Source organism: Poromitra crassiceps, assembly GCF_964638095.1.
Source record: "Poromitra crassiceps genome assembly, chromosome: 11".
Lineage (NCBI taxonomy): Eukaryota > Metazoa > Chordata > Actinopteri > Beryciformes > Melamphaidae > Poromitra > Poromitra crassiceps.
The window spans coordinates 43,512,252-43,524,620 of NC_139643.1; the positions used below are offsets into that span (position 1 = coordinate 43,512,252).

The 12,369-nt window shown below is 46.2% G+C and overlaps 2 protein-coding genes across 2 annotated transcripts; one reads left to right on the forward strand and one right to left on the reverse strand.

Annotated features, from left to right (window-relative positions):
* The first annotated feature begins 140 nt into the window (after positions 1-140).
* nelfe (negative elongation factor complex member E) lies at positions 141-4,435 on the forward strand. Its single transcript, XM_083646357.1, has 11 exons — positions 141-277; positions 503-633; positions 772-841; positions 1,129-1,274; positions 1,540-1,614; positions 1,902-1,939; positions 2,041-2,435; positions 2,721-2,865; positions 2,979-3,033; positions 3,697-3,799; positions 3,948-4,435. Exons 2-11 carry the CDS (start codon positions 559-561, stop codon positions 4,019-4,021), a joined length of 1,176 nt encoding a protein of 391 aa, XP_083502483.1. The 5' UTR covers positions 141-277; positions 503-558; the 3' UTR covers positions 4,022-4,435.
* A 681-nt stretch (positions 4,436-5,116) lies between these two features.
* On the reverse strand, positions 5,117-12,158 carry LOC310785411 (uncharacterized protein). The gene is made up of 5 exons (XM_083646466.1): positions 11,930-12,158; positions 11,187-11,395; positions 10,809-11,003; positions 8,871-9,080; positions 5,117-7,293 (listed from the first exon to the last, which is right to left on the reverse strand). Exons 2-5 carry the CDS (start codon positions 11,388-11,390, stop codon positions 6,190-6,192), a joined length of 1,713 nt encoding a protein of 570 aa, XP_083502592.1. The 5' UTR covers positions 11,391-11,395; positions 11,930-12,158; the 3' UTR covers positions 5,117-6,189.
* Positions 12,159-12,369: the final 211 nt, after the last annotated feature.

A 12,369-nucleotide genomic window follows, 5' to 3' on the forward strand; every position in this document is an offset into this window, starting at 1 on the left:
CCCCCCGCAAGTGTCGCCTCGGAAGTTGCCGACTTGGACAAGCGGAAGCGGTCATTTGCTACAATGTAACAACAATAACACCACAAATAATGAACAAGTTTGAATATGCGTCAGGCGTTTGCAACCGCCACCAACGAGATGTGATTTATACGTCCGTTTGAAGCGGCATTTACTTTGTACGTTTTGTTCATAATACTATTTTGTTGCCAACTGCAACGTCATATTTACGCGCCCGTGTTTTTGTTGAATGAAATCCTCTGTGTGGTGTGTGGAATTGGTAAGTCAATTAATTGGCTCATAATAATGGATGTCTTCGTTGTAGGTGATTGATCCACCGTGGTATGGTGTGATTACACTGATTAACTTTTAGCTCTGGTCCTACGCTCCTACCTCTCTTGTCTTTATTTCCCTTTGAAGTCGAGGGTTGTTATGTAGCTAGCTACAGTAGCTAACTTAGCTAACGCGCAAGAATTGACGAGATTCTGCTGTACATTTTGTCAAGACCTTTTAGATGCACATGGTTAAATTGTAACCAGCTCGTGAAGAGTAGGCGTTGCCATGGTGGTGTTCCCAAGTTCACTGACGGAGGAAGAGGAGTCCCTGCAGAAGAAATATGCTAAACTCAAAAAGAAGGCAAGTAACGTGACAACTGTCACACCAGCCATTCTCATAAAGCCTGATGACATGGTAAAGTGGCATGTCAAATAACTTACCTGGCCGCAACGTCCAGTCATTACGTTATATTATAACTTTGTCTTTTTTTTCCTCCAGAAAAAGGCTCTGCTCGCCTTGAAGAAGCAGAGTTCAACCAGTCAGACCAATCAAAGTGGCTTGAAACGAAGTGAGTGAGCATTCACTTCTCAGATTCTGCTTTACAGCTTTTGTTAGCCTGCCAAAACATACTCATCACCCACTAACATCTTGTTCCACAGTGTGTATCTGTAACCAGTTAAATCCTGTGTGTGTGTGTGTGTGTGTGTGTGTGTGTGTGTGTGTGTGTGTGTGAGTGTGAGAACACAAAAAAACTACCTAAAGCAATGGACATGCGCCACATATACTGGTTACTGTACTTATTATGACTGACACAGAATGCCTTGCTGACTTACTTTACTCCTTCCTCGTCTGCAGCGTTATCAGACCAGCCTGTGGTTGACACTGCAACAGCGACAGAGCAAGCAAAAATGCTGATCAAGTCGGGAGCTATTAGTGCCATCAAGTCAGAGAATAAAAACTCAGGCTTTAAACGCTCCCGAACGCTAGAGATCAAACTTAAGGTGAGATGTTAATTCACTATGCGGTGTTTCCCATCACTTCCTTGGTTATATGTGGTGTCAAGTAGTGGAATGACGTGTGCACTTGTAATGTAGGCTAATAAAGCGTTATTAATATATTATTATCATCATGTTCCCATGTGCTTATCCTGTTTTATATTGTGTTTGGCAGCCACAAGTAAGTGTATGGGGAACAATGTGGACAAGGCTCACAAGCAAAATAATGGATATTTTAACCATTTTTGGTTTTATTCTTTATCCTCCACAGGACCCTGAAAAAGGTCCAGTCCCAGCTTTCTTACCTTTCCAAAGGAGTGTCTCCGCAGATGAAGAGCAACATGAGGTACCGTGGAGATTAAACGGACTATACCATAGCTGCAGAGGGCTTCCATTGTGTCACTAGTGTCAGAAATAGCTTTCTGCAGCAATGGGTGGAGTCATCTTATGTTACAGTTGAGCAGGTTTACAGCACATGAAAATGAGAATTTCCGCCTTTTTGATTTAGCTCGTGGTTGCAGTGTGTATGGTGGCTACATCATAGCTGCATGCGAAACAAATGTGAGTACAAACAAACAAAAACAGTAAATGCAATTGATTCTGATGTTACTACATTTTTCTTGCTTCCTATAGGCTGCCAAGAGAGCCCACAGAAAATCTCTGTACGAGAGGTAACGTCCAAAACCATGACGAAGAATTGAAAAGATTTTGTTTAATACTCTTGATTATTATGTGTCTGTGTGTAACATCATTGCCCGTTTGCCCCCTGCAGCTTTGTCACCCCGGCTGAACGACCCCGGGAGGAGGAGGAGGGAGGAGCCGGAGGAGCCGGAGGAGCCGTGCCGTCCAGCCGCGACGTGGACAAAGACAAAGACAGAGAGAGAGACCGTGGCGACCGAGAGATGGACAGAGAAAGGGAGCGAGACAGGGAGCGTGAGAGAGACAGGGAAAGAGACAGAGAGCGAGATAAAGACAAAGACAGAGACAGAGGGAGGGACCGAGAGCGAGAACGCGACCGAGAGAGGGACCGAAGTCGAGAGAGGGACCGAAGTCGAGAGAGGGAACGAAGTCGAGAGAGGGACCGAAGTCGAGAGAGGGACCGAAGTCGAGAGAGGGACCGAGAGCGCGACAGAGAGCGCGAGCGAGACAGAGATGGACCTTTCAGACGTGAGTTGCCCGTTCCCCGCTGAACACTTGTGTTTCCTGCTGTCCCCACTGTGCTTTTCACTACTAATACCGTAATTACCTCCGCCCCGGAAGTTGCCTGGGCCGAAGGTGGAGGTTATGTTTTCTTATATGAACAGATTTGCACAAAACTTTGTAGATATGTCGGTCATGGGCCAACTTAGAACTGATTAACTTTCCACAGCCACTGGGCAAAAGGGGGTGTGGCAATGGATGAATTAGATGAATCAACCTGTCTTTCTCTCTCTCTCTTGTTTGCTCACTAAGGGTCGGACTCGTACCCTGAGCGGAGAGGGGTGCGTAAGGGGAACACGGTGTATGTGTACGGCTCTGGGCTCGTGGAAGACAGCCTGCGCTCTGCCTTCTCTCAACATGGAAAAATCATCGACCTCTCCATGGACAACCCGCGCAAGTAATGAAATATGACTGTAATCCAATGTCTGATTCTACACGTTAGCGTCCTCTGCTCTTTGTGTTTCCTTTTCTGTTACAGTTCTGATTCTGGTTCCTGTCTCTCTTTATTAGCTGTGCATTCATCACCTTTGAGAAGATGGAGTCTGCAGACCAGGCTGTAGCTGAGGTTGGTACCATATACTAGTGGTTCTCAACGTGGGGTCCGGAGACCACCAGGGGTCCTTGAGGTGGTTCCAGGGGGTCCCCAGCAAATTGATGAATTGTTAAACTTCACCATTATTTAATTTACAAGAAGTGAACACAATTAGAGAATGTAGAAGAACGACTAGTTTGATCATAGTTTCACTGTTATCTCCACCTACAATACAGAGAATCATGCAGTTCTGGACAAAATCATATCTGACATAATATTCTCAGATTTGGGTCCGAGAGACAAAATCTCATCGAATGGGGATCCATGGCCTTAATTTATACTAAATGATGGTCCTTGATATGAAAAGGGTTGAGAATCACTGCCATAAAAACTTTATGGTCAGATTTTGTCCCACATACCCAATCGGAGTAGATTCTTATTGTTAGATGTGATACGTGGAAGGGGGGGGGGGGGGGGGTCTCTTTTGATCAGAACAATAATTTGTATATTTTGTTCTCTCATTGGGCCAACTTTAGTGAATTAAATTATAATAAAATATACACATTCCTTTGTTTATTTGGGAATGTTTCTCTGGGGAACCCCAAAACACACACTTTGGGAGCTACTCATGTTGACTGTAATAAGCACAGTGAATGTGAGCTCCAGATCTCACCTTGCTGATTTTTTGTCTCGCAGTTAAATGGAACCACTGTGGGAGACGTTCACATCAAAGTCAGCATCGCCAGGAAACAGCCCATGCTGGACGCAGCCACCGGGAAATCAGTCTGGGCCTCTTTGGGTAAATCTATAGCTGTCTGTGATTTGTTTAGACATTGATTGGACACTCTCTCTCACACACACACACACACACACACACACACACACACACACACACACCTCTCTCTACTCTGTGGATTAACCTTCAGCATCATCTCTGTCTTTCACAGCTGTGCAGAACAGCGCTAAAGGCTCCCACAGGGACAAGAGGAACCAAGTTGTGTACAGTGAAGATTTCCTTTAAAAACATGACGTTGACCTGGAAAGCAAAATGGACTTCAAAGAAACAGATTTTTCTTGTCGTTGGGTTTTTGTACAATGCCTTTCATTTTTTTGTTTGTTGTTAATAACCCGTTTGCTAAGTTTACTAGCATAGATACAAAGTTTCTCACACATGTCACAGGGGTTGGTCAGTGTGTGGTCGCCTTGCTTTTGAAACCAGTTTGCTTTGTGTAGCTCAATAAATAACGCATTAACACCCTGCCTGGTGCTTTCATGCAGGGACGTAGTGGAGGGTAAACTCAGTTTACCCACCTCTTTGAAGTGAGGCAGAGTTTACTCACCTATTTTCAGATCAACTATCAATCAGAGGGGAAACAAGGTGGGTAAACTACTCACCTTGGATCGTTTACGCACCTGTCTTTACCACTACACCCCTGCTTTCATGGCCTTTGAGTCAAGGAGGTCCAATTAGATTGGGCATTGTAACTAGTACAGTATTCAATAAGCAGATAGAAATACACGTCTAACTCTCAATGATCTAATAAATCGCTGTTATAAATACATCATATCGTATACAGAAATATGAATGCAAAAGGGCTAAAACTTTTTTCTATGCACAGGAAAGGCTTATTTTAATTTGAATTGAATGTTCATTTCACCATAATCTAAGCCATCTCCAATGTGTTATGCTGCCTTCAAACGGAACTTGACTTTATGGTTATGACACGGCATGCTCGGCCCGAGTGACGTCATCTGTGATCGGCGCACAATTGCTCAACTGAGCATGCTTGGCCTGAGTGATGTCCACAACCAGACACACACAAAACCAGAAACATGCACCCCACACACACACACTAGGGGCCCAGCCCTAGTGGCCACTGTCAGAACTTGCTTCTATGCATCTGTCTTTTTTGCACACTGTGCTGCAAGTCACGAGAGCTTGTGGCTGCATTATCCAGCTTGGTTACTGGCTCCATGAAGTTTAAAGTTGTGTGGATCCATTTCAGGATATTATACAAGCGCCCTGAGTATGTTTACATTAAACAAATAAGACATTTTCCAATTATTTTATTTACACATAATTACGTTATTTACACACATTTTACATTAAGGACATCATCTTTGCTTTGAATTGTGGGCAATCCTCATGCTGATCACATGCTACATTTCTTTTTAACCCAGACTACAGCTCCGATTCAGCCATTCAAACTGAACTTCAAACACAGGGAAGTTTGACCTGATTGTCATCTGGTGTGACAGAATTGTACATCTCCATAAGTCATCAGACCTCACCACCACATCATTTTGAACATGTATACAGTAGCTTTTGTTTTGAACTAATGAGGGGTGATGTTGAGCTCGTTAGGATGCATGATATGAAGTGTCGTGCAGGCTGTAGCAGTCACACACCATCATTGTATCCTACGAGGTGTGGATGCAGAGAAACAGAAATACACACATTCATTAAATTAGTGTTAGAATATTGATTTGATTTGAATTAGATGACCGTAAAAGGCTTCCTTACTTTGATTGTTAAATGCAGGTATTGGCTGTTTTAACTTACCTTGCCTTTCACTGCTCAGTGTAGGAAATTAAAAAAACGATTCTGGGGGCAAAAGTTGCCCCTTAAACTGAGTCTAAAAACTAACTGGGGCATTTATACATTTTTTGGGGCACTTAAAAAAAAAGTAATTAGTGCACACCGTTGCTAAAGCGTAGTGTGAACAACAGTGCTGTTTGTGTGAGTGTGTTGTTCATCTTCTTCTGGCAACCAGCTTGCAGGTGCTGAGTGTGTTCGAGATGGAAATTAAATGAATAGACAATTATCGAAATCTTGCATTTTTGCCTTTGCCCCTGGCTAAATTCCTACACTTTGAATCCAAGCAGTGTTGGCAATCTAGATTTGTGTGATCCCCGTGTTTGCTACATCGTCACGACACTTAGTATGCACAACTTTCCAACTGCATGACAAGCCGTTTTGAATAGTCAAGTCCATTTTCACAGGCTGTTAACTCAAGATTGTAAAAGACTCAGTCAATTCCCAGCATAAAACTCAAGTTTTAAAACTACAGACTTGCTGAACCTCCATGTGGGGATTGCGACCCCCCACGTAGATCGATTTCCCCTACCGGAGAGCAGTGCGCTGTGAGGTTCAGGCGTTTAGTTGCCTTTGTCTTGACTCGCTTTGGCCTAGGATGTTTGCTCAGCGATTGGGTGTTCCTGCTCTTCCTGTCTCTGCTCCCGCTCCTTCTCCTCCTGCTCGTGTAGGGAGTTCTGCCCCGTGGTTTTCCCGTGTTGCTCCTTGAGGTGGCGCCGCAGGGCGGGCTTGTGGGCGAAGCGGGCGTTGCAGTAGGCGCAGCGGTGCGGCCGCTCGCCACTGTGCAGGTTCATGTGGTCGATCAGCGTGGACTTCTGGGTGAAGGTCTTGTAGCACAGGGGGCACTGGTGGGTCTTGCCGGCCCCACGGTGGACGGCCATGTGGCGGGTGAGGTTGGCGGAGTGGTGGAAGTGCTTGCCGCAGCAGGGGCAGGCGTACAGCAGGTGGGTGGAGCGCGAGTGGATGGCCAGCGAGTGGGTGGAGGGGAACGTCATGCCACAGTGCTCGCAGATCACCGGCCCCACCACGCTGGAGGTGGAGCCCACCACCGGCACCGACTCGTCCCCTCCCTTGTCCGTCGGGACGCCGCCCAGCCCCGAGCTTCCCTCCCCGGCCTCCTCCAAGGCGAACTGAGCCATGCTGTTGGCGTCGTCTCCCTGGGCCTCCCCCATGCCGAAGTCCATGCGAGGGAGGTCCACGGAGAGGTAGTTCCCCGTCTTCAGCCCCTCGTGACTGTAGTCCAGCCCGAAGCCGCCTCCTATCCCGGCCGTGGCCAGGTACCACAGATCCTGCTGCTGAGCCATGCCCGGCGGCTTCTTCTCCTGAGACGTGACCAACTTCCTCCTCTTGAAGCCCCTCCCCCTGCCTCGCCCTCTGCCCCCCCGGCCGACTTTCGGCTCGGTCAGTCTGCGCCTGAAAGCGCGGAGCCCCTCCATGGCGAGGGCCTCCCTCGAGAAGTCGCCGGCCACAAGGTCTTCTTCTGTGGGATTCAAGCCGTACTCGCCTCCTCCTTCTCCTCCGATGATGATACCGTCCGTTTCTGAGTAACAGGCGCCCTGAGGCCCGTCGGCGGGAGCTTCCTGTTCCTCCTCCCGGTCGCTCTTGGCCTCCGCTTGCTGCTCCTCCTCGGGGATGTAGACTCTGAACACGTCGTAGTCCTCCGGCCGGGTCTCCTCCTCCTCATCTGATGCGTTCACCTGTAACGTCATTGGAGACTGAGATGAGTGCCATCTGATGAGGTGTCCACAGATTAAGTTCAGAATGGACAGTTTGTCTATCCCACCACCACCACAAAGCATTGTTCCATCCTATTCTGTTCTTCAAAACAAGACAGCTGATCAAATGGTATACACAGTAAGTAGCTGGTGAATCTGGGACGCCACTGCTGCCTCTATACACTGAATGTACAAAATGTTAGGGAACTCATCCTGATGCTGATTTGGCAGCCCCGCTTTCACACAAGCCACAATCTCAATTTGTCTCAAAGCTTTGAAATCCTTCTGTAACGTGTCTGCTTTTGTCTCTTTGATCCAGGGTTGCCCCTCTTTTAATGATACCGACAACTGAGATCATTCCTTTTTAGTCTTCTAACATTACTTCTGAGTTAGTACCGGTACTATGTTTGTGGACTCCTAATTGACCATCTTCCCCCGGCAACCATGACCCAATCTAAAATGTGTGAAACTGTTATGTGTTATTGTATTGTTATTTATTTGGTGAATGAGCATTGTATGTGACACCATGGAGTAGATACATTGGCTCATCGAGTACTATACTGTATATACTTTTATTATTTTATTTGCATTAATATATTATATATTGTATTATTACTTATAGCTTAGTAGTAGCTAGCTGCATGCATAATGTAGTCAGTAATATCATAGATCTGGAGAGTTTTATGATACAGTGCTCACAGATTGTGATAGGCTAAATCCATGCACTTTTAAATCCTTCGATTATTCTTTCTTAAATCCAAGCACTTTCAAGTACGTTTCAGACCCGTGGCACAACATGGCACAACAGCTCCTCCTTTGTGATTGCTATTCACCTTATGTTCAGACCTTACAGTGGGCCAAATTCTTCCGGGTCCTTTGAACACTTCCAGCGGTCACGGCGCAAAATAAGAGTTGTTTTTGGAGCGGACAGTGCAGGGGATAAAATAAAGAACGTAGCCTACTACTTTGAGCCGATACACAGCAAGCAAGCGAGTATCCACTGTTAGCCAGGTCAGATAACGTTATCGGTGACAATGACGAGCACTTTCTTATAAAACATACCTGGACTCCAACAAAGAAAGCTTCAGATAGTTTTCTCTCCTCCGAGTTGCGCTCGAGCCACTAACGTCAATAAGACCCGCAGACGTTAACGTAATTCCCTGGAATGCGAGACTTAACGAGCCAGTTACATGGCGTTGCATTCTTAGACATTGCCGTTTGCTTTTATTTGGTATGTTACATACAATTGGCTAAATTATTAGTTAATTCAGAGTTAGATGATATTGGAGCAGCCAGGCATTTTATTTTATTTTTAGCCGGAAGTTTTGATACGGCCACACAGCCGGGTCAAATGGGCGTGGCTACATAAGGTGAATAGAGGGATAATGGCTTTTCCCTGGATTCATCTCATCAGTGTACGTACATCACGAAAAGAGTATGCGTCTCTAATATTGTGTACATTCAGTGTTTTAGAGTCTCAATGTCACACACACACGCACACACACACACACACACACACACACAACTTAATATACACACACACACACACACACACACACCTTAATACATGAGTCATCCAACAGGGCACTGTCACTGTGGTGTTGATTGCTGGCCTGAGTGTGCTTGTCTGTGTCGTGCTCATCCATAGAGCGGCCTGCGGGGCTGTGTGGCTGCACTGGGGAGGGGCGGCTGATAGGGGGCGACGTGGAGGCAGAGTGAGCGTTGCCGCTGACAATCACCGCTCGGGACTGGCTCTCGTCCGTCATCATCTGCAGCGAGACAGGGGGGAAAGATGAAACAACCTGTTCACTACAAGCTGTGACAGCTTCTCCAGTACTGAAATGCCTGCGGTGCTGGCCTGGGAACATTAGGTGCTTTCGGACCAAACAGTTCTGGTGACTCTCTGTGAGAGGAACTGCCCGCTGGGGAGGTTCCCCCGAGAACTACATCACTTCAAGGGCTTTTTTCTGTTTGCATTCGCACCGCCAATAGGAACCATGGAATGCTGAAGTGAGGCTGGTGGTTAGCATGCTAACCGGGTCCGCTACTACTGTAGTAGCTTCACAGCAAAGCAAGTGAGTTCATGGGGGATTAATACTACTTTGGCTAACAATTAGCTAGCTAAAGTTAGCTAAAAAAAGAGAGGAAAAAGCCAATGCCTCAGGGCATGCAACGTAGCTACATCTGGACCACTAAAGGTTCCTCTTGTGCTGGGAAAGTGCCTACCCTGAAGTAGGAGCTAAAAAGGTTCCTCTAAACGGTATTCTAAGAACTACTACGGTTCCTAGTTCCTGCGGTGTGAAGACAACAAAAAGGAGAGAGTTCCTCCAACTATTCCTACAACTATGAAAACGTTCCGAAAGCACCTATTGTCTAAACTGAGAGACCCTGCAGGAGAACCTGTTTGTCAGCACAGTTTGTGTCATCTACTGTATATTGGTTTGTCTTATCAGACAGGGTCTTCCCAATTCAGGCATGGTTGGTAACCAAAGTATTCAAACAGAAGGTCCTAATCATTATTTTTTACTTGATTTAGGTAACAGCAGTGATTACTGTTTCATAAAGTTTGATTACCTTGCCTAACCAAACACATGGAAGCAGAGACGCAGCTTGTGAACAGGCAAGGCAGGCAGCTGCTTGGGGCCCCAGGCTGTTGGCCCCCCCACAGCAATGTCTCAAAATGTGGGAATACCACTAAACTGGTACTATTACAGTGACAAACAGTACTAGGAAGGCCCCCTAAAGGGGGCCCATTCACATCTCTGTACCAGGTGCAGCTGAATTTAGCACAAGTTTGTTTGGATACTGTGGTAGAATAGAAATGATAGATTATCCATACAGTATCATAAAAATAATATTTCCTTAATAGGAGTTACACTCTCGGTCTCATGGGAACCAATATGTTTTCTTGCAGTGAAAGCAGTTATCTCCTCTTCCCAGAGAGATAAGAGCCCAGCTTATTACATTTCTTTTGTACAGATAATGGTTCTGACGAAGAACTTTCAAGATGTTCTCCAAGTATCAAATACTGTATGTATGGATAGAACGCCTGTCTTCTGTGGGTTTTAGCCTTGACATCAGTTTATGACAAACAAGTCTTATCTGACCTTGCATATCAGCTATTTTCCAGTATAACATAGAAATACCATAGAATGTTATGGTTGTATTGCAGTGATATGACGTCATTGGTCGTATGAGTTGGAGGACATGAGTTCTCGGGGAACCTCCCCAGCGGGCAGTTCCTCTCAGAGAGTCCCCAAAACTGTTTGGTCCGAAAGCGCGTATAATGACAACTAAAGTCAGCCAGAAGGGCCAAATAGGATTTTCTGCCTGGAGCCCCATCTCTAGAAGCTCCTCTGCATCGAACAAAGACACACCTTTAATGTTAATTTTCCTTTCAGACTCATATAAATTACTATTACCCGCATCAAAAAAATCTGCCGCAAGTATTTCTCTAGCTGGAGAAAGAAGACAGGCATCATTAAAAAAAGACGGACCATTGGTGAACTGGGGTTCCTCGGCTGCATGTACTTCTTCAGCGCTCCGCGGCAACGCTCCACGATGTGCTCCATCTGCAGGTAGCTGGCAGCCGTCAGGTAGTTGACGATCTCCTCTGGGTTGAACTGCAGCACACCGGTGTAGCAAGACTGGAGCAGATCACACACCACCGTGGAGCTATGGAGCATTGAGACCTGAGGGGAAAATGTGAGGAGAAACAATGGACAAGCCATTTTTTTTCTTGCATATAAGGGCATTGCTGCTCAAGGAATAAATAGCAAACCCCTGTCAGTATTCAATCAAGGCATGTGCCACTGCCGGTGAAAAAGGGGCAATATTAACGTAGATGAGTGAGAGAGGAGACATGGACCCCCCACCTGAAGCTTGGAGGAGGGGTTGAGGAGGAACTGGTCCCTCAAGAAAGGGGAGCAGGCAGCCAGCACCACCTTATGCCCCCTGAACATCTGGTTGTCACTGGCTACGATGGTGATGTCGCAGAAGTGCTGGCGGGACCTCAGCGAGTTCATGTGCTTCAGGGTGCTGTCCCCGTGGCCAGGCAAGCGGAAACACAGGGTCTCCATGTTGTCTGAGGAGGAATGTGGATTGGGGGTGGATAGAGGAGGATAGAGTGGTGGAGGTTAAGAAAGCAGGTTTAACAAGTTACACTGTAGGGTCAACTTACAAAAAAAAACGGGCTTTTCTGTATATGGCTGTTGCTCCAGATATAAATCTCTCGTGACCAAAATTCGAAATAACAAGTAGACTACTTCGTTCAATACACACTTTAATTCAAGAAGGAAGTGACCACTTCCCAAATAATGACAGTCACATGAGCTAGCTAACTAACGCGTTAGCTGGTGCGGTTGAAAGCTACTGTAGCTAACGTGTGGAGTGCGCTGATGAGATGGATTGGAGGAATCCAGGTGACTTGTCTTGATTACGGCCTACATCATGACGCATGAGACGCCCAAGTCACAATACAGTTGTTTTGAACGCTAGCTAACGTTAGCTACTAGCTTGCTGAGGTTGAAACAGGCAAACCGCGGTCTGTAATCAACGTGAAGGAGTCTGCTACTTACGTTGATGCTAGTAGGAATCGTCAAACTTTTTCATCACTTACCAGCGATTCCCTCTTTTTGTTGGCGTGAGTGACTCTTGAGCTTTTTAGACAAGTCAGGTTTCTAGACGGAGCTACGGTAGTACTTTATAGCTGGCAATGTCCGCCCATCCCCGCGCTGCTGAAACTGCCTCCGTCTGTGTTTACTTGTCTCAGCACTTCCCGTGACAACAAACAAAAATGATAATTTGCAAATTAACTGACTTTGAATCGGTTTGCCTGGGAAGGCTCTCCCAACGGTTCGTTGAAAATTGAAGTACCCACACTGACTTCTGATCAGTGAATTTTCAAATCAATGAGCAAAAGGGGCAGGGATCGCCTGGTGACGCAGCCCACGTACACTTACGTCGATGACGTCACTGGGAAACATGTCGGCATCCGAGGAGACGACAAAGGTAGCAAACCCAAAGCATCTTAAAATGGCATGCTGAGTGAATTTGTGG